Source organism: Suncus etruscus, chromosome 2, assembly GCF_024139225.1.
Source record: "Suncus etruscus isolate mSunEtr1 chromosome 2, mSunEtr1.pri.cur, whole genome shotgun sequence".
Taxonomy (NCBI): Eukaryota; Metazoa; Chordata; class Mammalia; order Eulipotyphla; family Soricidae; genus Suncus; species Suncus etruscus.
Window position 1 is genome coordinate 159,012,325 of NC_064849.1, and position 24,318 is coordinate 159,036,642.

General features: G+C 33.7%; 1 protein-coding gene and 1 non-coding gene across 6 annotated transcripts in view; both read left to right on the forward strand.

Annotated features, from left to right (window-relative positions):
- Nucleotides 1-249: 249 nt before the first annotated feature.
- PPIP5K2 (diphosphoinositol pentakisphosphate kinase 2) overlaps nucleotides 250-24,318 on the forward strand; it is a 62,709-nt gene continuing 38,640 nt past the window's right edge. For all 5 annotated transcript variants that reach the window (XM_049769109.1, XM_049769110.1, XM_049769111.1 and 2 more), the window contains exons 1-12: nucleotides 250-624; nucleotides 5,041-5,236; nucleotides 8,194-8,284; nucleotides 10,240-10,325; nucleotides 11,429-11,583; nucleotides 13,072-13,173; nucleotides 14,113-14,274; nucleotides 16,366-16,487; nucleotides 21,512-21,613; nucleotides 22,346-22,432; nucleotides 23,225-23,304; nucleotides 23,392-23,497. In XM_049769109.1, the coding sequence (XP_049625066.1) occupies nucleotides 511-624; nucleotides 5,041-5,236; nucleotides 8,194-8,284; nucleotides 10,240-10,325; nucleotides 11,429-11,583; nucleotides 13,072-13,173; nucleotides 14,113-14,274; nucleotides 16,366-16,487; nucleotides 21,512-21,613; nucleotides 22,346-22,432; nucleotides 23,225-23,304; nucleotides 23,392-23,497 (1,403 nt within the window). In that variant the 5' untranslated portion in view covers nucleotides 250-510. The remainder of the gene's footprint in view (nucleotides 625-5,040; nucleotides 5,237-8,193; nucleotides 8,285-10,239; nucleotides 10,326-11,428; nucleotides 11,584-13,071; nucleotides 13,174-14,112; nucleotides 14,275-16,365; nucleotides 16,488-21,511; nucleotides 21,614-22,345; nucleotides 22,433-23,224; nucleotides 23,305-23,391; nucleotides 23,498-24,318) is intronic.
- On the forward strand, nucleotides 6,983-7,109 carry LOC126002473 (small nucleolar RNA SNORA28). The gene has a single exon (XR_007493171.1). It is a non-coding gene; the product is annotated as a small nucleolar RNA SNORA28 (small nucleolar RNA).

Genomic DNA, 24,318 nt, shown 5'->3' on the forward strand with positions numbered 1-24,318 from the left:
TTAAAGCATAGATAAAGTCAGTTCTAGCTAGGTAACCATTTAAATATTTAGTAAGGCATCACCACTTAAATTGGAGTTAAATCTTTAAGAATAAAATATTAGGTTATGCTTTGCAATTTTATCTAGTGTATGAGCCAACTTCTTAACAAAATAGTTGATCAAGTCATTATATCACCAGTAATCAAGTGATGCCTCTTATATGTAGTTGCATGCTGTAGTCTTCATAATTATTCTTTGTATTTTAGGTGAAAGGATTGCCTCATCAGTTGACTGAAGTGATAAGCTCACTGTCCATTAAGCTACATCAGCAATGAAGCAATGAGATCTGAGAATAGAAGACCATTTGCTAACTGTCATCCCAATTTCCAGTCATTGTACAAGAAGAAAACAGGCTGCAGCAGAGTTCTGTGGAAGCTAGTTTAAAAAGGGAAAAAATGCTTTCTTAGCTGTTTGCTTATAAGCAGTTTCAGCATAGCACATTCAAATTTAGCTGTAGCGAATGAGATAAAAATGAGTGAAGTTCCTAGATTCTTTGTTGGGCCTGAGGATTCAGAAATAAACCCTGGAAATTATCGCCATTTCTTCCACCATACGGATGAAGAAGATGAGGAGGAAGATGAGTCTGTAAGTGTGTTTGACCAAAATGAACTTGTTGTTTTACTAATTGCAATTAAGGTGAATTGATACTAATAAACTATGAAGATTGTCTTCACATAGAAATTTATTTATTTATTTATTTATTTTTGGGTTTTGAGCCACACCTGTTTGACGCTCAGGGGGTTACTCCTGGCTATGCGCTCAGAAGTCACTCTGGTCTTGGAGGACCATTGAACTGCGGTCTGTCCTACACTAGCACTTGCAAGGCAGACACCTTACTTCTAGCGCCACCTCTCCAGCCCCTATATATTTATTTTATTGAAACCATTGTGATTTACAAAGTCCTTCATAGTTGGATACTATGAATCAGGGCCATTCCAAACACCAGTGTCGACCTCCCTCCACCAATGTTCCCAAGAGTGCATCCTAAACCACACTTTGGCCCCTGGCCTGCCAGTATAACGGGCCCATTTTAAGCTTAGATTGTTGTAGATTGGGTCTTTCGTTTCTATTGTTGTTGGATATTTAGTTCTGTACTTTTTTCCTCCACCAATGCACCTGAAACCACTTGACCCCTGGCCCCCATCCTTTCTTTTTTATTTTCCTTTTCAATTTTATAGAAAAATGCAGAAATATGAGGTAAAACAAAATAATCCATGTCCCAAGACTCTATGAAAAAGGTAGGAACCACCGTCTAAAAGATTTTTTTGTTTTGGTTTTTGGTCCACACCCGGTGATGCACAGGGGTTTACTCCTGACTATGCACTCAGAAATCGCTCCTGGTGTGGGGGTCCATGGGATACCAGGGGATCGAACTGTGGTTCTTCCTAGGCTAGCGCTGGCAATGCAGATACCTTACTGTTGGCACCACTACTTTGGCCCCTATCTAAAAGTTTTTTTAAAAGGGTGGTGGTGGCAAGTTTTTATTTATTTATTGTATAGATGCAATAAAAGTTGAAGAAAATAGAAAGGACAAACCTTTGGCCGAAAAAGAGAGTGTATCTACACATGAAACATCCTGCTGTAAGACTAGCTACAGTCTCTGGGCATACTAAGTTGTCTAACCTTAAATTAAATCCATCTGGTCCTGGTCCTGGACCTTTATTCTTGGGGAGTTTCTTAATTACTGTTTCTATTTACTTACTTTAGATTGGCCTGTTTATGCTTTCCACTTCCTTCTTCAGTATTGGGAGATAATTTTCCAGAAATTTGTTCATTTCTTCTAAGTTCTTTAGCTAACTGAATACAGTTGTTCATTATAAGCTCTCATGATGTCTTGAATTTCTTGAAGTTATGTTGTAATCTCTCCCCTTTCATTTATGATACGATTTATCTGAGTATTTTCCCTTTTACCCTTGAGAGTCTTGTCAGCAGTTTGTCTATCTTGTTTATTCTTTCAAAACACCAGCTCCTGGTCTCATCAGTTCTTTTTATTATATCGTTAATTTCTGCTCTGGATTTATAATTTCTTTTTTCTGCTTGTGTTTGGGTTCCTTTGCTGTTGGTTTTTTCATAACACAGATATTTATGTCTCTTGAAAATGTTGATTTTTTTTAATCTTTTTTTTTCCTAATGTAGCCTGTATTGCTATGAGTTTCCCCCTCATTACTGCTTTTGTTGTATCCCAGAAAATTTGGCAGTTTGTTTCTTTATTAACATTCATCTCAAGGAAATCTCTTTATTTCTTCCTAGATTTCCTTTTTGATCTATCTGTTATTGAGCAATAGGTTTAGTTTCTAGGTGTTAGATTTTTTTCCACATCTTTTTACAATCAGTCTTGACTTTTGTGGCCTTGTGATCTGATATGGTGCTTGGTTATGTTTCTTATATTTGTGACTTTATGTCAGTTAAACTTGTGTCCTAAAATGTGATCTATCCTTAAGAAGGTTCCATGTGCAATTGAGAAGAATGTGTATTCAGCTTTTTGAGGATGAAAGGCCCTGTATAGATTCATTAGTCCAAGTTCTTCTAGTTTCTTATTTAGGGCTCTTATGTCTTTGCTAGTGTCTGCTAGTCTGCCTTGTAGATCTGTGTAGTGGTGATAGTGACATGTTGAAATTTCCCACTACTATCTTGTTTTCTGTGAGCAAAAGCTTTACATATTTTGCTGACTCTATAACTGGTGCATAAATGTTGATCAGAGTTAGCATTTCTTGATATTGTTCCCTGATCAATATGTAGTGTCCATCTTCGTCTCTAAGTACTTTCTTGAGGTTGAACGTAATTTGATCTGATTAAAGTATGGCTGTCCCAGCTTTCTTTTGTTTTCCAGTAGTTTGTATAATTGTTTTTCATCCTTTTACTCTTTTTTATAGCCTGTGTCTATCCTGAACTTTTAGTATGTTCCTTGCAGGCAGCAGATATCTGGGTTTGTTTCTTGATACAGCCCTCTACTTTGTGCATTTTGATGGGTGAACTTAATCCATTGACATTTAATGAAAACGAATGACAGAAAAGGCAATTTCTATATTGTATAGGGTTCTTGTTGTTGTTACAACTGGGTATTTGATTTATATCATTGATCTTTGAGTAGTTCATTTAGAGTTCGTTTGATTAATGCAAATATTGTGAGTTTTTTTGTCCCAGAATGTTTTTAACCCTTTCTCCCATCATATAGAATTTTTGTAAATAAATTTGCGTTGGGTTTTGGAGCAATACCTGATAATATTAGCTCAGGGCTTTCTCCTGACAGTCTATTTAGGTATTTTTCCTGGTGGGTCTTGGGGTATCAGATGGTATACTAGGAATTAAACCTGGATTAGCTGCATGCAAGGCAAGTGACTTACCCACTGTATTAACACGCTAGTTTCTAAAAATATTTGAAACTGAAAATGCCTGTTTTGTTTTTTGAGGATTTTGAATCGATGGTGCATAAAGAGATACAATTAGGTATCCAAATTCTAAGCATATTTTTATATCTTTCAGTAATTTGCCTACATAACTCAAAAAAATGCACAAAAAAGGGAGAAAGGAACATAATCATTAATAAATCAAGAATTCATATATTTGTGTTAATATATTCTTTTGAACATATAAACAGTATAAAATATTATTGTCTAGGATAATTTTTAAAACCATCATAATGAGCTGTGCCAGGATTGTAGGTTTTGGGGGGAGGGAGAGGTCACATGTGGCAGAGTGAAGATCTTACTCCTGAAGTTGTTGATGCTTGGGATTGAAACCTGGTCAGATGCAGTAAGACTTTACACTCAACCCACCCTTTGGCCCTATGTCAAGTCTTTCTGGTGGGATAAAAATTGAAGAAGGGAGCATTAGAGTAAATGATCAGAGAGGGTAAGATAGTAGTTTCAAATAGTTTAGGATTTAGAATGAAATACCACTCCTGTAGTTCAATGAATTAGAGGAGGTTATAAAAATATTTTAGATACAAAGAAATAGTAATTTAATTATGATGGTGCTTAATTTTTTGTTTGTTCTGTTTTGGGGGCCACATTCAGTGGTTTTCTGTGGTTACTATTGTCTGCACTCAGGGATCACTCCTGGTGGGGGACTCTGGAGTCACTAAGGATTCCTGGTCAGGGATTAAACCCACATTTGCTATGTCTAAACAAATTTGCTACCTGCTGAATTGTCTTTCTTTCCCAATGTTGCTTAAATTTTATCTGTAGATTTATAGTAGTTTACTAAAGTACTTTGGGCCCAGATTATGATTTTTCATAAAATCTATGAAAATGAATTGATAAGAATAACTAGACATAATAGCTATAGATTTGATAATGTTGAAGTACTTTACTGTAAAGATTTCAGTATGAGTCATGAGTGACTATAAATGTTAGCTACTGCTACACTCCTGTTTCTGTTATCTATTTATTCTATTTCAGGCCCAGTCATGGCCTTTGAACTAAAATCAAGTCTCAGAAATTAGCAACACTATTAGATAGCAGTAGTGAATATGAGGTTTGGAATGCCACAGAATGATGTCACGGGGTAACTTTCCTTTAAAATTTTTTTCAAGTTGTCAGTAGTGTCCAAATAATATTTATGCTCAGCTCATCACACTGAAATAATTTAGTGCTATATAGCTATGATAGCAGAACTTCTTAATTTTAGGTGAGCAAATTCTTGATCTTATTCCAGTTAACCTTTTTTTTTATTTAAATTAGATCTATTTGGACCTTTTTCTGATGTAAGATAGACATGCTGCTAGAGACAGAGTTTCTGTTTGTGCTTGAAAACTGAATAAAAATATCAACAGTTATAGGTGTTTTTAATTACAGACTTTTACTGGATATTTATTGAAAACTTGCACTGATGAATAATATACATATTAGATTAGCATAATTTTGAATTCCACCTTTTTTTGGGTTAATGTGTAATTTTTTATTGATTCATCAGATATCATGTAACTTCTGAGAAAGAGCTATAATAACTGTATTTTATAGTTCTCATTAAGTCAACCTAAATTTTTTCTTTCTGTTTTAGCCACCTGAAAGACAGATTGTGGTTGGAATATGTTCGATGGCAAAGAAATCCAAGTCCAAGCCAATGAAGGAAATTCTTGAACGGATCTCCTTATTTCAATATATCACAGTAGTGGTATTTGAAGAAGAAGTTATTCTGAATGAACCAGTGGAAAACTGGCCTTTATGTGATTGTCTAATTTCTTTCCATTCGAAAGGTATTAAAGAACGGGAAAGGAAATCCCTTTATCCTCTAATTATAAAATTAATAATACTAATTGTAGAATATTGGATAAAATAGAAAAAAATTAAACTCAACCATTTTCTCAGATAGGTGATGTTAATTATCTGATAAATTTTTTTCCAGTCGTTTTACATGTATTTTAAAGAACAGATTTATTGTTATAGAGCACCTTGTAACCTTACAGTTTATCTTTTTACTAAGTAAATGAGTTTTTTTTTAATTTTGTGATTTATAATCTGCTATTTAAAAATTTTTTTTAGTGAGACCATTGTGAATTACAAGTCCTTCATAGTTGGATTTCAGGCATATAGTGACAATGAATTGGGGCCATTCCCACCACCAGTATTGACTTCTTTCCACCAAAATTCCAGCGTGCATCCCATACTGCCAGTATGGTAGCCCCCCTGGCCTACCAGTATAACAGATCCATTTTAAGTTTAGATTGTTATAATTTTTGTCCTTTGTAAAGTCTGATTTTAATGATGCAATAATAAGCATTTTTGTATGAATATACAGTAGTATTTTTAACCAATATCCTAACTGGTGTTTTAAAGTTTTCACTATTAAATATGGCGTGTGTTAAACCCTTAGAATGTTCTCTGCATTTCCAAATTTCTTAGGATAAGTTCTTCAGTTATTAAACATTGCTGTTTAGAAAATTATTATAACTCACATTAGAATGACTTTTTAGAAGGAATTTACTTTTTTTCAAATAAAATAAAATTTTAGATTTATGTGCTTTCATAAAGAAATCAAAAATATTTATTAACCATATTCTTAGTAATGAACTTCATATTTATAACTTCATAGTAACAATTCTTACATTCTTAGATTATGTTAAAATTAAGTGTGTTATCTAAAAATTTTACCTAAGAATCTGTGAATGAGGTAAATTTCCCACTAAGCACTATCATTTAAGAGTTATATGTATTTAAATTAAATTTTAAATGTTATGTTGCTAAAATATGTAGTTCCCAGCCATGTTAAAATCTCAACTTTAGTGACGTGGCTGTAAATTTCCCTCAGCCGAAAGATGCATACAATTGAAACTTCCTGTGGCCATAGCCTCTACTCTTTTTTATTATTTTATAGAAAAAGCAAGATGCTAGCTTTCACAAAATATAGTTTCTCACTTCAGAAGCTTAAAATTATCCTTTGAGTTAAGATCTTCATCACTTTTCTTCCTGCAAAAACAATTTGCCTATAAAGTAGTGATTGCTGCTTAAGGTTCTGTCCCTTGTGCTGTCTCTTGGTAAAGAGAAAGCTCCTCTTAACAACACCAAACCAAAAAGTTGACTACAGATCTTTATTATTTGCTGAATTCTCTTAGGAAGTTCAATTCATAGGCTTAAAGATATTTTTGCAAGCATGAATTTTGTGAAATTGAAGGGTCTGTAATTCTTGGCCAACTAAGTGGCTCTTGATAGTAAATATTTCAATTTACTCTTATTTGTTATTTGTTTTGGGGTTTCCCCAGAAAGGCTCTGACCCACAAGGCCATCTAGGTTTTTCAGAGGAGCTGCAGTTTTACTAATTGTAGCTCTTTCTTCAATCTCACTTTGCTAGTAGTTTGCCTAATAGTTCTGCAAAAGGTAATGTCTTCACAAATATCCTGGAGTTTATCACAGTTAAGTACATCATGGCTGATAATTTTGCCCCATTCTTCAGATAAGTTTTTTTATTAAAATACTGTCATTTAAGAATTAATAATAATTTTTGCAAGCAACACTCTGTGGCAGATGGATCAAAATTGTCTGACACAATTTGCGCTTGCTATAGCAAAAAAGTCTAACCTATTCCGGTGTTCTCTTTTTCATGAGACACACTGTTATATAGACTTAGACAGCAAAAAAAAGAATTAGTATTTTATATTTATTGAGCACTGGGCTATATCAGTTATCTCAAATATTTAGTTCCTTATTCTTACTAGTTCAGACTGGTATAATAATTGTTTACTGCCTGGAAACAGACTTAGAGATTTTAAATAAATTTATTCAAGGCCACATAGTGAAAGATGGAGCCAGGACTTCAACTTTCGTGTATGCTCTTTATCTTTATAATATGCTACTTTACTTTGTTTTGCTTTTTATTTGGGACCACACTTACATTATTATTTATAGCGTACTTCTGGACCCTATGGCCAAGGGTCACTCCTTGATTAATCCCATATGAAATAGGTAGACCATGATGAGTTGCCATGTATTGAACACCAGCCAACCTCATGCGGGTCAGTTGCCTTTCCCACTGTACTATTTTCTGGCCCAACACTGCTCCTTTTAATAATTTTTACTAATGAGTGAAAATTGAAACTATTGTTTGAATAGCATATAAAATATAACCCTTAAAATCCATAGATTTTTCTTGGAAATCCTCTTACTACATCTGCCATATAACTTATTTTCATGATTATTGATAATTTTACTAAAATTATTGGTAATTTTTCTAAAATCCATCTTGACTTTGACTTAGTAACCGGGTTATTATTCTCATATATTTTATATGTTGAGCATTTCAGTTCTCAGTGAATTACTTTTTGTATTTTGCTGCTATTTGAGTTATAAATTATTTGAATTATCTGGTAATTTATGAGTATAGGCATATCATAAGTGAGGCTTGTATTAATTTAAAAAAATCGATAGATTGCTATATCTCTATTTGTATATTATGAACCTATGATACTAAAAGAGCAATATGTCTGCTTTAAATTTGGTTATGTAGCCACTGCTTTGCTGTTCCTTATTAAATTATTTTTTGAAAACAAAGATTCATTATGTATAAGTTACATATAAGTTTTACATAGTTGTTCTATGCCTAATGGCAGTCATATGCATAGTAAATTTTAAGTCAAGTGGCATACATTCAGATTGGTAAGTTAGATGTATCAAATTATTTTAAGATTGTACAGAATATGTTAATAATATGTGTTCTTAGGATTTCCCTTGGACAAAGCAGTTGCCTATGCAAAACTCAGGAATCCATTTGTAATCAATGACTTGAATATGCAGTATCTCATACAAGATAGGTGAGTTGTGAAATTAATTCAGGGAAGGAAAATTAACACACATTTTATATCTACTATAAGCTGAATAGCCTTAGGACTTTTTATATATATTATTTTATGATACTATTAAAATATATAAAGCTGCTTATAGCCAACTTTACAGATCAAGAAACTTAAGAATTAGAGAGTCATTAATTTGCTCAAGGTTATAAATATTTCTGTGAGATTGGTACAGGGACTGAAATAATTTTTAATTTTTGGAGTCTACCAAACTATTGCCACTTAAAACATATATGGTCATGTAACTGATAATAGACAAGCTTTACTAAATTTTTTTTGTTTACTAAATTTAATGTTAAATGTATTACTTTGAAAGTGATTCTCCGTATACACAAGCATTTAATAGTTCAGAAGCATAGAGCCTAATATTTTAATGTATATATATTTTGTTTAATTGCTGTTTCTCTGACCACTTATAATTTCACCAATATTCTATTTTTATATTTCTGTCACATTTGAGAGTACATATCAGAAAGTGCTTTACAGTTACAAATCCTATAAAGTTTTAGCTTGTTTTTATTCTTCCATATATTAACATTATTAATATTAAATATTAATTTCAAAGTGGCTCCTAGGTTTATATCTTCCTGCATGTTTATATATTATGATGCATGATTATATAATAGATTTATGAACATATGTGTTTATTTTCAAATTTGGGGTTGGGGAAACATCAAGAAAGGTGGGGCCGGTGAGGTAGCACTGAGGTAAGGTGTCTGCCTTGCAAGCGCTAGCCAAGGAAGGACCACGGTTTGAATCCCTGGCGTCCCATATGGTTCCCCCAAGCCAGGGGCGATTTCTGAGCTTTTAGCCAGGAGTAACTCCTGAGCATCAAATGGGTGTGCGCCCCTCCCCCCCAAAAAAAGGATTTAACCTGGCCTCTCTACTGTAATTTTTCACATAGAGAAGAACTCACATGTTACAAAATTGCAATGCTCATTTTTTAAGCTAGTAGCACATTTGCCATATAGTTTGCCATCTTTACATATAATTTGAGTATGGGTTTTAGTGGTTTTAGTGATTGGGGTATAGTCTTTGTTCTTAAGGTTTTGGATTTTGACACAACTGCCAGTGCCTATCTCTGCTCAGCTGTACCCCGGAACACCTCAATGATGCTGTGTAGTTGAGCACATCAAATACCACTGGTTTTATACTGGCAAGGACCTTATGTCTGTATTATCTCCAGTTTTATTAGCCACATAGTAATTTGGTCTATCCATTGCTTTCTCCAGATTATTTTTCAAAATTTAAGCCATCATATTAATTGTACATTAAGTGTACGGTTGTAAATGTAAGTGTACATTGTACATGCATTTTTATTCTAATTCCTGGTAATTTTTAGAAAACATTTTTAAGTAGGCATTGAAAAGTAATATTCTAAAAACAAAATGACTTGCTATACCTGTCTGTTAATGGCAGGAAAGTAATCACATTTTTTTATAGATGTCTTCTTTTTTTTTGTTTGTTTTAGTTTTGGGATCACACATGGTGACGCTCAGGGGTTACTCCTGGCTATGCGCTTTGAAATCTATCCTGGCAGTGGACTATATGGGATGCTGGAGATCAACCCCAGGTCCCTCCTAGGTCAGCCCCATGCAAGGCAAAAGTTCCACTGCTGTGCTATCGTTCCGGCCCTATAGTCATTTTTTTTTTAAAGAAATTTTTATATTTTGTTATTTGGGTCACACCAAGTGGTGTCAAGGATTATTCCTGATAGTACTCATGAATCACTTCCCAGGGGACCATCTGGGACATTTGCGGTGCTAGGGATCGAACTCAGGTTGGGTTTGTGCAGGGCAAGCACCCTACCCACTGTACAATTGCTCTAGCTCAATTACTTTCTTTAGAATAATACAATTACATACTTCCTATGACATAGAGTAATAAATTGAAAAAATGGTCTCTGATTTCTTCAGGAGAGAAGTATATAGTATTCTTCAAGCAGAAGGTATTTTACTTCCTCGTTATGCAATTTTGAACCGTGACCCAAATAATCCCAAAGGTAAGAATAAAAGATTTTATGGGACCTATTCCTGTCATTCAATATGCTTAAGGGCCACTTGCCTTCTCTAAATAGAAAGAAGAAATTTAAATCATAGTATTCTACTCATTTTGTTGGTTTCTAATGATTAACTAATAATTAGGGATATATCCTACTTGTTGGAGGATGAACCCCTGTTATATTCCAGTAATTAATAGGGTATTTTTGTGGACTTTTTTGTTTATTTTTACTTTAGACCACACCTGGCTTGCTCAGGTTTAATTCTGGCTCTTTACTTAGGAATCAGTCCTGGTGAGCTCAGGTGAGCTCATATGAGCTCATATGGAATGCTGGGTATGAACCTGGATAGGCCACTATAAAGCAAATATCCTATCATCTATAATTTCTCTCTTTAATCATAAATTTAAAAAATAATTTTATATCTGTGATAAAAAATAATATTTGTAAAAGATTAGAAAACTGGACATTGTATTTATTATCTACAACAAGAAACTTGCCTTGAGGTGAAAAATTAATTTTTATTGCTTGCATATAGTTTACTGTTCTCACATAATTTAATGTTTTAGGGCTGGGGAGATGACAGAGGTGGCTCTAATTCACTCCCTTCACCACATGGCTCCCAAGTATCACCCCGTTGGGCCATGACTGTCCCCGTCCCACAGGGTAATTCCTGACCACCTATCTCTGAGGTCGACTTGGTGGTTCGAGCACTGCATCTAGTTGTTGGGAATAGGGCCATAGTCAGTGAGCACTAGTTAAAGGTCCTCTCTCCTCAATAGTGATAATGCTTTTACATCTCGTGGATGTTTGGCATGAGTATTTTTCAGCCTGAGCATCGTTGCTTATCTAACCTTGAATTCTGTAGAATGGTATGTTGTAATGATGACATGGGTAATTCCATAACTTTTGAAGAGCCATTGCTTTCTAAAGCTAAGTATCAGAATGTTGGTATATGTTGCTTGTATAGCATTTGGACTGGAAGTCAAATTGAGTCCGTTGTCCTAGGTTATGTGCTTTTAATCTTTATTCTAGGAGAGTTGTCAGTAATAGTATATCTTAGACAACAGGATATAAGTTTACTTGCTGCTGCATTTGATTTCTAGAATGCAACCTGATTGAAGGGGAAGATCATGTAGAAGTGAATGGAGAAGTTTTCCAAAAGCCATTTGTGGAAAAGCCAGTCAGCGCAGAAGATCACAATGTTTACATTTATTACCCAACCTCTGCTGGTGGTGGAAGTCAGAGGCTTTTTCGAAAGGTAAAGATTGTGTTACTCTAATGAAGACTGTTCTTTATAAGTTTTCCTAAAAGTGATCAAGTTATTGATAAGTCTGGTTAAGAATGTTTCACTGATGGAGCCTAAGCGATGGCACAGCAGTAGCCCATTTGCCTTGTACACACTAGCCTAGGACGGACCTTGTTTCAATTCCTCAGCATCCCATATGGCCCCCCAAAACCAGAAGGGATTTCTGAGCTAGAAAAAAATGTCATTTGTTATTTAATTTTTTGGGGGGTTGGTCACACTTGCTAATGCTCAGGAGTTACTCCTGGCTCTGCGCTCAGAATTTCTACCTGGCAGGCTTGGGGGACCATATGGGATGCTGGGGATTGAACCCAGTTCCATCCCATGTCAGTCGCTTGCGAGGCAAATGCCCTACCGCTATGCTAATACTCTGGCCCCTGTAATTTAATGTATATGCAAGATTTCCTATCTAAAGAATACAAACTTCATTTGATTTTTATTTTGTGTTAATGTTTCTCCATTCATAAAAGTAAATCAATAGTATTTCACAAAAATGATTCCCCAAATAAGTAATATGTAGGAATGTGGCCAGTAGCTTTTGAAATTATACTAGAGGTTGTATCCACAAATAACAAATGCTCCTGGTTTGATCCCTGGCACCACATTCCTTCCCCCGAGTCCTGCCAAGAGTGATCTTCTGAGCATAAGACCTGGGGTAAGCCTTGAACATCTAAAAGTTAATTAATATTTGAATTGGCAAGATCAAGGCAGTGTGAAAACAAACAGAAATTCAGCCTTTATTTGTAGGAATGGAAGTTACTAGTAATTGTGCTGTTTTGCAATCTATCATGAATTAACATACTTAAAAACAATCACTGAAATAGAAAATAATAATGCAAGATACGTTATATTGATTAAATTGGCAAATACTAAGATTTAGTAATACCATACATAAACAGTGATTTAACACTTATTTTGCTGAAGTGATGAAACTATTTAATATGTAAAAGTTTTTAAATTAATTTTGTAAAGTGATTATGGCAGTTGATTGTATTCTGTCAACTAAGCAATTCCTATTATGGCAGTTGATTGTATTCTGTCAACTAAGCAATTCCAGTTCTGTAGTATAAATTGTAGGAGAAACATAAGAATGTTTAAAGTATAGGCTTTGTTCTACTATGCTAAGCTCAGAAAAGAAGCTGTGAATACACAGGTAGGGAAGTGAATTAACTAAGCAATGTCTATACTTGGTAAACTGAAAGAAGAGCTACATGCAACAATGTTTTGAATGTTAGAAATATAATCCTCGGTGCTTATTGTGTTTTTCATGCTGTCTCACTTACATGTAAGTTAAAATGATAACAGAAAAGTAGTTGACACTACTTAACTTTGTCTAATGTTTGTGAAATAAACATTGTAAATACCTGGAAATAGGTGGTAAAGGGCTTATTTATTAAACTGAGGAAAATTTAGTTTATATTAATGTACATCTTCTGTTTTCAGATTGGCAGTAGAAGTAGTGTTTATTCCCCAGAAAGTAATGTACGAAAAACAGGCTCATATATATATGAAGAGTTTATGCCCACAGATGGTACAGATGTTAAGGTAGGATTAAATGAAGTATATTTTAATTACGTATTGAGAATTTATTGCTGATCTCAGAAATGTGGTAACTTTTAAATTAGTTACGTGTAAACTCCATTATGTATCTCTTTGGCTTAGGATTCTTAATATTTGGTTTTTTTAATGGCAGTTCAAAGCTTCCCTAAAGGACATTTAATTTGAAATACAGTGAATGAAACATTTAGTAGTTCTCCCAGTTTGAAAACTTTAGTAAAATTATGTTTTGAGATCCATGATAATTTTGTTTTAAGTGAAGCAAAGTAGTTTTTAGTGAGAATGATGTAAGGGGAGAGAAAGAGAGAACATAGGTTTCTCCACAGTGAAAATAAGCAAGCAGAGAAACACGCAAGACAATATGTGTTCAAGGGAGAACAGTTGAGATCAGTGACAGCTGTAATATAATAGTAGTCTTATTTAATTTGTCAGTGGCAGGTCTTAATTAGTTTTCCTTTTTCTAGTCTTCCTCTAGTCATAGTACACTTTCTGAAAACATAACCTGGTCCTGTGGGTTCTAGTTGGCCCCAGAAAAGAATCTGATTCATAAAATTTATATCATACAGGATATTTCAGTCTGTCCTGTTAACCTTATTTTTGACAGCAGAAACATAGCAGGTTTATTATTTTTCAACATTATTTTAATATTACTGGGCCTTATGGGGGAATTCTACTCCCTTGTTTTTTGTATTTTTTTTTTTTGAGGTCTCTCTATATTGCTTTATATAGAGGCTGATCCAAATGACATTTTTACCAACAGTTGATTGATAGTTCCTTGGAAATATGTTCTATCTAATCTGGAGAAAAGTATTTTGTTTATTGATTAGGATTTATTTTCTTTCTTTGTTTTGAATTTGTTGCCTGTAGGTTCTTTTTTACAGAGGTATATTTTTATATAAATTAAAATTTTTTTTATCATCTGTGAAGGTTTATACAGTTGGTCCAGATTATGCCCATGCTGAAGCTCGAAAATCTCCTGCACTTGATGGTAAAGTTGAACGAGATAGTGAAGGAAAAGAAGTTAGATATCCTGTTATTCTCAATGCACGGGAGAAATTAATTGCTTGGAAAGTTTGTCTTGCTTTTAAGGTAAGTCCATATAAACATTTTTGTAAAAGGAATTCTGATTTCTTTTTCTGAATGAAAGAGATAATATTTGGACTTAAAATTGTTAAAAAGTAAATTGAGAGAGCAAAAGTATATATCTGAACAGTTGGTATATTTATTGGGGATTCTTGGAGTGTCAGTAATACATAATAAAATTCTTTCTCTTTACTTTTTGGTTATCTAAAAGGGAATTGACAATTTACTCAGAAACTGAAATTTCAAAGTAAAATGAAGTTAAATGAATATAGAGCTTATTAGTGTTGAGGGTATTTTTTAGCAATTCTATTTTCTCGTAGAAAGATTATTTTAGAGGGTCATATTGATACAACTGCAGATAGGGCATGGCAGATAAAACTCTTCCCTTATTTAGAGCCAACCGATGTTTTAGTCCTGGCATTTCATATTGTGCCTTGAGAGCCACCAAGAGTGAGTGCAGAGCCAGGTGTAAATCCTGAACATTACTGGGTATGGTCCAAAAATCAGAAAAATAATTTTTTTTTGCTGAAATAAATTAGACCTACAATAGTCTTTGAAGTTTGACAGTTGTACTAATACAATATATATACATAAGAGAAAGCAAATACTTAGTTTTTAAAGGTTTTTTTCTTTAGAACCCTTGATTTAGTGGTTGTTTACAAAGGATTTTCAAGCATAGAATGTTCTCATCTCTACTCATGCCGAGTAATTTTCAATGTTTGACATTGAATAATTTCATCAACTAATTTAATTCTTAGGCTTTAGTTTAATAAAGATACAAATAGAAGTTGCTCATCTTGCATCTAATCTTTATCTTTTGAAGACTTGCTTTAGATGTGTACTTAAAGATAAGTGCTTAATAATTGTTATAGCATAGTAAATTGTTTTTGTCTAATAATTTGAAACTCTTCATGGAAGAACTAACCTATAAACAGGTTTTATATTAATTATATAGTTTTATATGTAAATTGAGGTTTTTTTTTTTTTTTTTTTTGGTTTTTGGGCCACACCCGTTTGAAGCTCAGGGGTTACTCCTGGCTATGCGCTCAGAAATCACCCCTGGCTTGGGGGGACCATATGGGACACCGGGGGATCGAACCGCGGTCCATCCACTTGCAAGGCAGACACCTAACCTGTAGCGCCACCTTCCCGGCCCCGTAAATTGAGTTTTATAACATAAGAACTAGGAAATCTGTGATTTAAAAACCTTTGCTGGGTCAGAGAGATAGCACAGTGGTAGGACGTTTGCCTGGCACTTAGCCAATCCAGAATGGACAGTGGTTTGAATCCCAGCATCCCATCTGGTCCCAGAGCGCCAGTGGTTCTGACCCCAAAACAAAAATCAAAAACCAGAAAATCCTTTGTTATAATGTAATGATTTAAATATAAATCAGAAAAATTCTGAGCCTGAGTTTCTAATTTATGTCTCTCAACCATTTTTAGGCACAATAAATTTAGGCACTCACACCATGTATTTGTTAACATTAGCCTTATAAGGCTGATAGGACAGTTCCTCTGGGATAAGGCTTCAAAACTCTTTCTTTCATTTTTAGGGTTTAAAACAGGGGTCTCAAACTCGTGGCCCATGGGCCGTTTGCAGCCCTCCCTACAACATTTTGTGGCCCTGCCCCAGAGGAATCTTTTTTTGTTTTGTTTCGTTTTAGTTGTTTGGGTCAACCCCCCCCCCCCAATATTCAAGGCTTACTACTGACTTTGCACTCAAGGATCACCCTGACTTTGCCTCCTGCGGACCCCTGATTTAAAATAATATAGTTTCCACTGCTGCAAAATGTATCAAAGCCTTTAAATTTCTCTTGCTTTAATTTTAACAGTAATTAAAGAATTGTTTGCTATAATAATTTGCTTTGGGTCTCTTGGCCCCTTAAACATTGCTATCCTATATCAGCTCTCCTCTAAGGAAATTAATCATATGGCTTATGGGCTTATGTTTTATATCTTCAGAATGTTTTATTATTATGAGACAAACTAATATATGGTAACATGTTGAGCATTTATAAAATTTGATATTTGCTATTAATGTCAGAAAATGAAATCTTGTCTTAATACTATTTTATGATTTATAATTTATTTTAACAGCAAACCGTTTGTGGCTTTGACTTATTACGTGCCAATGGACAGTCCTATGTCTGTGATGTTAATGGTTTCAGTTTTGTGAAAAATTCCATGAAGTATTATGATGATTGTGCGAAAATACTTGGGTAAGATTTTTTTCTTAATATTTCTTTCTCTTTTGTTGTTCTGAAGCTAGCATAAGTAAAAATCAGTGTTCGTAAAATAATATTCCCCCAAAAGCATGCTAACTCCTCAATTATACTTTTAGTTATGAAAGAATGAGAACAAGCAGTGCTGGTGGGGATGTGGAAAGAAAAGAACTCTTATCCACTGCTGGTGGGAATGTCATCTACTCCAATCTTTATGGAAAGCAATATGGAGATTCCTCCAAAAACTGGAAATTGAGCTCCATTACGATCCAGCTATACCATTCCTAGAGATATACCCTAAGAACACAAAAATACAATGCAAAAATCCCTTCCTCAGCACTCTTTACAATAGCCAGACTCTGGAAACAATGAAGATGCCCTTCAATAGATGAATGACTAAAGAAACTGTGGTACATGTATGCAGTGGAATATTATGCAGCCATCAGGAGAGATGAAGTCATGAAATTTTCCTATACATGGATGTACATGGAATCTATTATGCTGAGTGAAATAACTCAGAGGGAGAGAGATAGACACAGAATAGTCTCACTCATCTATGGGTTTTAAGAAAAATATAAGACATTCTTGCAATAATTTTCAGAGACAAAAGAGAACAGGGAGTTATTTTGGAAATTTCAGCTCACTTCATGAAGTTCACCACAAAGAGTGAGGAGTGAAGTTAGAGAAATAACTACATTGAGAATTATCCTAACATTGTGAATGAATGAGGGAAGTAGAAAGCCTGTCTAGAGTATGGGCGGGGGTGGAGTGGGGAGGAGGAATACTTGGGACATTGGTGATGGGAATGTTGCACTGGTGAATGGGGCTGTTCTTTACATGACTGAAACCCAACCACAATCATGTTTGTCATCAAGGTGTGTTTAAATAAAAATATTGGTTTAAAAAAAGTCACTTTAATTTGTAGTCAGTATAAGGACCTAATGGTATTTTACTTATAGGTTTAAAAGTGTTATAATAGTATGACTATTAAGCTAAATAGCTAACTTGTTTAATTTTTTGCTGTATATTTATCATGTGACCTATTTATCACCTTACAGCATAAAATTAACATTTTACATTTATGGAATTTATTTTGGATTATTATTATTATTATTATTATTATTATTATTATTATTATTATTATTATTATGGAATGTTATTTTGAATTATACTACCTTCTGCAAGTATATACAATTTGGGGGAGTGAGTGGTAAATTTGGGCCACATCCGGTTGTGGTCAGAGGCTACTCCTATCACTGTGCTCAGGAATTACTCTTGACAGGTCCAGGAATTAGACCCAGTTTGGCTACATGTAAGGCAAATGCCCTCCTTCATCACTCTGGCCCAGGCATCTGCAATATAAAGTTAATTTTACAAAGGGCTGGGATGTACATTAGTGGTAAACTATTCTAGTATGTTTGATATCCTAGATTTAGTCCTTCATACCATAAAAATATACATGTGTACACATGTATATTCATAATCTCATGAGATTTTGTTTTTGTTTTTATAATTTTTATTGTGACTGAAGTTCATGACACAAAATTATTTACGGTACATAGTGACAATGAATGAAGAGCATTCCCACCACCAATGTTGTCTTCCCTCCACTCCTGTTCCTAGCATGTCTCCCATATCTCCCTCCTTTACCCCTCCCAGAATACTAGTGTAACTGGTCTCCACTTTACAGCTTGTTGTAGGTTGAGTATCTATTGTTTGGTGTTCCAGTCTGGTCATTTTTTATTTATACTACATGTTCATATGACTGGTCCTGGTATCATCAACCTCCCCCCCCCCCAACTTATGAGGCTGAATGATTCAAGTTATGCTATTCTGTTGGAGATAAAAAGGTTAAGGAGAAGAGAAGAAAAAAATTGGTGTCAACTACTAAAAAAAAAAAAAAAATCACCAAATAGTATCCACAAGAGTGAAAAAGAAAGAAAGAAGTGGAAGAAAAAAGAGAAGGAAAATAATATCAAAACAAACAAACAAACAAACAAAAACAAAATAAAACAAAACCAGAGAAAGTGTTGGAGTGGCAGGTTTTGGTGTTACCCCACTTTTTTTTTTTTTTTTTGTATAGGCACAGTAAGTATAGGGGAAGGAGGGACATTCCCGTGGCGTAAGAGATTCAGGGTTTCTCCACTCTTGAAGCATATTGTCATGGGACAAACACTGGCTCCATACCTTCTCATTACCATATCCCAGGGTTTTTTGTGTGGTGTCAGGAACCTTTCCTCTCGGTTGTGGATGAGAGAATCAGACCACTTTAGCAAGCAATCTTGGTATTTGTGAAGGTCCTAGGACAAGGCCTTGGATAGTCTTTAAGAATACAGAGGTGTTAGTTAGTTAGTTAGTTAGTTAGTTAGTTAGTTAGTTAGTTAGTTAGTTAGTTAGTTAGTTAGTTAATTAGTTAGTTAGTTAGTTAGAACTGAAACAACTCCCCGCAACAACACCAGGAACTAAGCTCCGTTGGGAGATATACTTGTTCCAGTGTTAATATGACAACGAGGACAGCAAGGAAATGAAAACTTGACCTAAGACCAGGAGGTCCTATCACATCACCTAACACTAAGTGGAAACCAGATGATATATCGTCCTTTGAACTATGAAAAATAAGAGCACTAACCACAGAAAACTGACTTTGACAACCATGACTGGGCAGAACTTACCTTGAGACCATTAAGGAAAACCTACCCTAGGCTATATTTCAGGTCTCTTACAAAAATCAAGATTTCTTAGTACAGAGGCCCAATTCTGACAACAGAGACTGAGCAGAACCTTTGGAACCATAATTTCCTAGACTTCGGCTTAGGGAATGAGCAAAAACATGGAGCCCATGATACAGAAAACTGAACACACCAACAATGTTGGAATCTCATGAGATTTTGAAGTGAATATAAGAAAAGGAATTTCATGTAAAAATTATTGCATCATTTTAATACTTTATCTTTTTATGTAATTTGACATAATAAAATTAATCTTCAAACTATATAGGAAAAAGCTGTGAAAAACTTGACATTTTATGGGGGATCACATTTGGCAGTCCTCACGGACTGCACTTAGGTCTCTGCTCAAGGATTGCCCCTTTGCTATGTTTTGTGGAATATTGGAAGCTAGGGATCAAAGCTGGGCCTTCTTTATGCAAACTATATACTCCAGATATTTTAAAATGTGCTTACAGGGGAGATAGCTATAAGGGCCATAGTAAATGCTTGGCATGTGGGAACCCAGGTTCATCCCTGACATTATATTGTCCCCAAGCAACATGTGAACAGCCCCAGTTACTGATCTGTAGTCTTCCCTTGAGACCTTCCATTATGGCTTAGTATTGTATCTTAATATTTGTAGTCATTTTATGGTATATTTTTTAGAGATCCATCATCTTACCCCTTAAAAGGAAATTTGTAGGACCTTACTAAATGTTAGCATGAAGGATGAATTAAAAATGGAAGTTTATCACAAGTAAGAAGTGGAAGGGAAACTCAAAATACTTGAAAATTATATAACTACTGAACAGCAAGTGGGTCAGAGAGGAAATCAGAAGATTTCTGGAAACAAACAAGAATTCACACATGATCTACCAGAACATGTAAGACATAGCAAAAGCAATGTGTAAAGGAAAGTTCATAGAAATGGTAACATTAATTAATGTGAAAGGGCCCACCTAACAACACAGCTTAAGTAAAGACCAGCAAAAGGAACCCAAAGCAAACAGAAAAAATTAAAAAATTAAATTTATAGCAGAAATTAATGAAAGGGAATCTCACCCCAATGGGTTAATGAAATGAAACAGAGCAAGTTTTTTCAAAAACTCAAAGTGATCAATGAACTTTAGTAGTACTCACAATAAATAGAGAAAACCCTGTGAGGCCAAATCAGAAATGAAATGAGAAGTTACAAGGGATATCACAGAAATTCAGAGGATCATCAAAAATTAAACTACTTAAAAATTTTTATGCCACAAAATGGGAGAATTTAGTAGAAATTGCTATATCTTTAATTCTTATAGCCTTCTAAAAATGAACCAAAATGAATCAGAGCACCTGTACAGGTCAGTTACTTTTGAAGAACTTGAAGTGATGATCAAAAATCTTCCCAAAACAAAAGCTCAGGCCCCAAATCTACTCAAAAAAGATTTTGACTCTGTTCATTGCAATTCTACTCACAATAGGCAAGATCTATAAACAACCCAAGTGTCCAAAAACAGATGACTAGAAAAAGAAACTGTTAATATAAATGATGGAATTCAACTCAATTTTAAGAAAAGATGAAATCATGAAATATGTTGCTACATCTGGAGAATATCCTGGTTAGTCAGAGAGGGGCTGATACAGGATGATCTCTCACATGTGTGGCATATAGAGTAACATAGTAAGAGAGTTACAAATGCACACTGGTAATAGACTGAGAACTGGTCTTCAGTTGGGACCTTACAGGACAAGTGAGAGGATTGCATGAGGGGGTCACTTGGACAATGGTGAAAGAAAGTGGACCCTGGTGGATAGTATGGTGCAAGACTGTGCTATGTATGAAACCTATCAGTTACAGTATTGCAATAAACTATTGTGCTTAAAGTTAAAAAATTATAGTTTGGAAAATTTAAGCAAGCAAAATTTATTATGTAAACATTTATATTTCTAAAATATAGTAAAGATTGTTAAAATAGCATGGACTTTACAAGAGCTTTATTTAAATTTTAATAAAATGAAAAAACATTATCAGCAGCTACACCAGAGAGACCATCTGGGATTTCAGAATGTATATTAGGAGCTATGTTACAGTTATGGTGTTTATTTGAACTTGTTGTAATTTGTACTTTTAAAACTAAGTCCAAATTTGTGGCATTTCATTCCAGTTTAGTGTATAGTATTTTTCAGCAAGGTTGATACTTTAGGTTTAATTTTATGTGCTATAAACATCAGTTTGATTTTAAGTCTCATGATTTGTTATCTTTTGTATTAAAAAATCAGTTTGTCTTAAGCTCATTTAAGGTGTTTTTTTTTTTTTTTTGTCTGAAGCAATATTGTGATGCGAGAGCTGGCTCCACAATTTCATATTCCCTGGTCAATTCCTTTAGAAGCTGAAGATATACCAATTGTACCAACTACATCTGGAACTATGTAGGTTTGATAATTTTCATAGTAACACCCTAGATTTCTCTATTAGTCTGTGCTATTATAAAAATTAATGTTTTTAGTTGAGGTATAGTAAGTACCTTAATATTACTTGTTAGCTTCAGTTATCTAACATAATGATGTGATTATAGTGTATGTTGTAAAATATTTGGAAGAGTTAAACTCAATTACATTCATTTATTGTCAGAAATCTTTTTCTTTGAAAAAAAACTTTTAAGGTTTATTCTGCAAACATTGCAAGTAGGCAGCAAAATATTAACTATAGTTGCCATGTTTTATAACCTATGACATTTATTTATAACTGGAAGTTTATATCTTTGAACACTTTTCACCATTTTGCCCACCTGAGTCTGTGCACCCCTGACAACCACCAATATTCTGTGTCTATGAAATTTGATATTTTGAGAGGAGTTATGGTTTTTGTCTGATCTTTAATATATTGAATAACATTTTGGGCTTGCAGCCTATGCACTTTGATTGCAGTTATTATATTCATCTATATAGAGGTAGCAAATATTAAAAAGTTAAGTATGCATTTGTTTATGCATAATCTATGGATAATGTTTTTAGGATTTGATTTGTAAATTAAGATTGTCATAATTGCTGTTCTTCATGGGGAAGTTCTTAAAATGTATCTAAAGAAATGTATAATTAGATAAATTATATAATTGATGCTTTACAAAGGAAAACTAAAATCATATTCTTTATAAATTCTAGGATGGAGCTTAGATGTGTTATAGCAGTCATACGTCATGGGGACCGAACACCAAAGCAAAAAATGAAAATGGAAGTGAGGCATCAAAAGTATGTCTTAAGAGGAATTATTTTTGAGGATATAATTTAAGATGATAATTAGCAGTTTTGATTTATGTATCATATAGACAATCTTTTTGTCATTATATCTTGATCATTGATATTGAATGAGTGGATTTAAACAGTCCACTAAAGACTATTGTGTGTTATTGTTTATGCATATATAGAGATTGTCATCTGAAAATCATTGTAATAATATTAAATTGATTGATAAGTGGCTATCAATTTGATAGGATTTTTCATTTATTACCATAAAGGTCTTCTAGTGGAACTTGATTTACTATCTCTCATTGTATTTTCTGAGAATTATTACCCACTCAGGTTCTTGTAGAAATTCAAAGATGAAAACGTATGGTATTTCTACTTAGTATTTATTTGATTGGAAGGTGATAACATTTGAAAGCCTACTATACCATTAAATAAGTCTTGATAGATTTTTTTATTGTGTACTTGAGAATATACTTGTGAATTGAGAATATATGTTGCTTATATTTTAATTATAAGTTTCATTTCTATTATGAGAAAACTTCAAAGAAACAGATCATCTAGTAATTATTTTTATGACTCTGGAAATAAATGTAACCAATCAAATCAGAAAAGCATTATGATATAAAGAAATAAAACACAGTATTTAAAATTTATAGAACCCTCCCAGTATTCCCATATTTTCTTTATTTTTGTCACATCTGGTCCCAACTTTATCATATTTGATATAATTAATATGGTAGCTATAATACTAATTGCAAATGACTAAGAGTGCAATGTCTCTTTTTTTTTAATAAGATTTTTTGATCTATTTGAAAAATGTGATGGATATAAATCCGGGAAACTAAAACTCAAAAAACCAAAACAGCTACAGGCAAGTACATTTGATGTTTTGTTGAGTTTTAAATTGCTAATGGCAAAGTTACATAAAATTTCAATTCTTCATTCATTCATTTCGTAGGAAGTCCTGGATATTGCTCGCCAACTTCTTATGGAGCTTGGGCAAAATAATGATTCTGAAATTGAAGAAAACAAGTCAAAACTTGAACAACTAAAGACTGTGTTAGAGATGTAAGTTCTTTTTGAAAACCCTTAGTTTTGATAACTACTTATAATGCTTTTTATAATGTAAGTGATTTTCCACAATAATTTTCTTTTGCTGTTTTATCTTTTCATTACTAGTGTAACTAAAAAGAAATTAATAAAAAAATTTTTAATGAGATTTTTATTTCTACTAATGGGAAAATTGTTTTCAGAGTTTAGAGAACTAATTAGTACATGTAGCTAATCCAAGTTCAATCCCCAGCATCCCATATGGTTTCCTGGACACGTCCAAGAGTGACTCTTTAGTGCAGAGTTAGTAGTAACCTCTGAGCACTATAGGTTTGGTCCCTAAACCAAAACAAATAAACTAAAAAAATCAAATAAGCTTTTCTTTAAAGATACTGTGTTAGTTGTATATTTACTTTGCCAAACAAACCACCCCAAATTTCTGAATCTACGAAAATGATCTAACCAGAAATACATTATCCAATTCTGTGTACACTTAGACTTCTTGAGAAAATGAAGTTTGTCTTTATTATATTGGAAGATCCACTGATTAATCAAAATCAAAATAGGACTTCGAGTTTAGATAGTTTGTGAATATCTAAATATCTAAGGACTAAGGCCACGCTGCTCACTTGATCACAGATTTAGGCTGTTTCAAAATTCTTTAAAGTTTAAATGTAATTTACTCAAAGGAAATTGTTGTTTCTGTCAAAATGTTCCATTACTTGATATCTTAAAGTCTTACTTCCTTTGGTTTTAGACATAAATTTGTGCTTTCACATATCATAATGTTTTATCATCTCTTTAAAATGTTTAATTTCTGTAGAGAAATTATCTTGTAT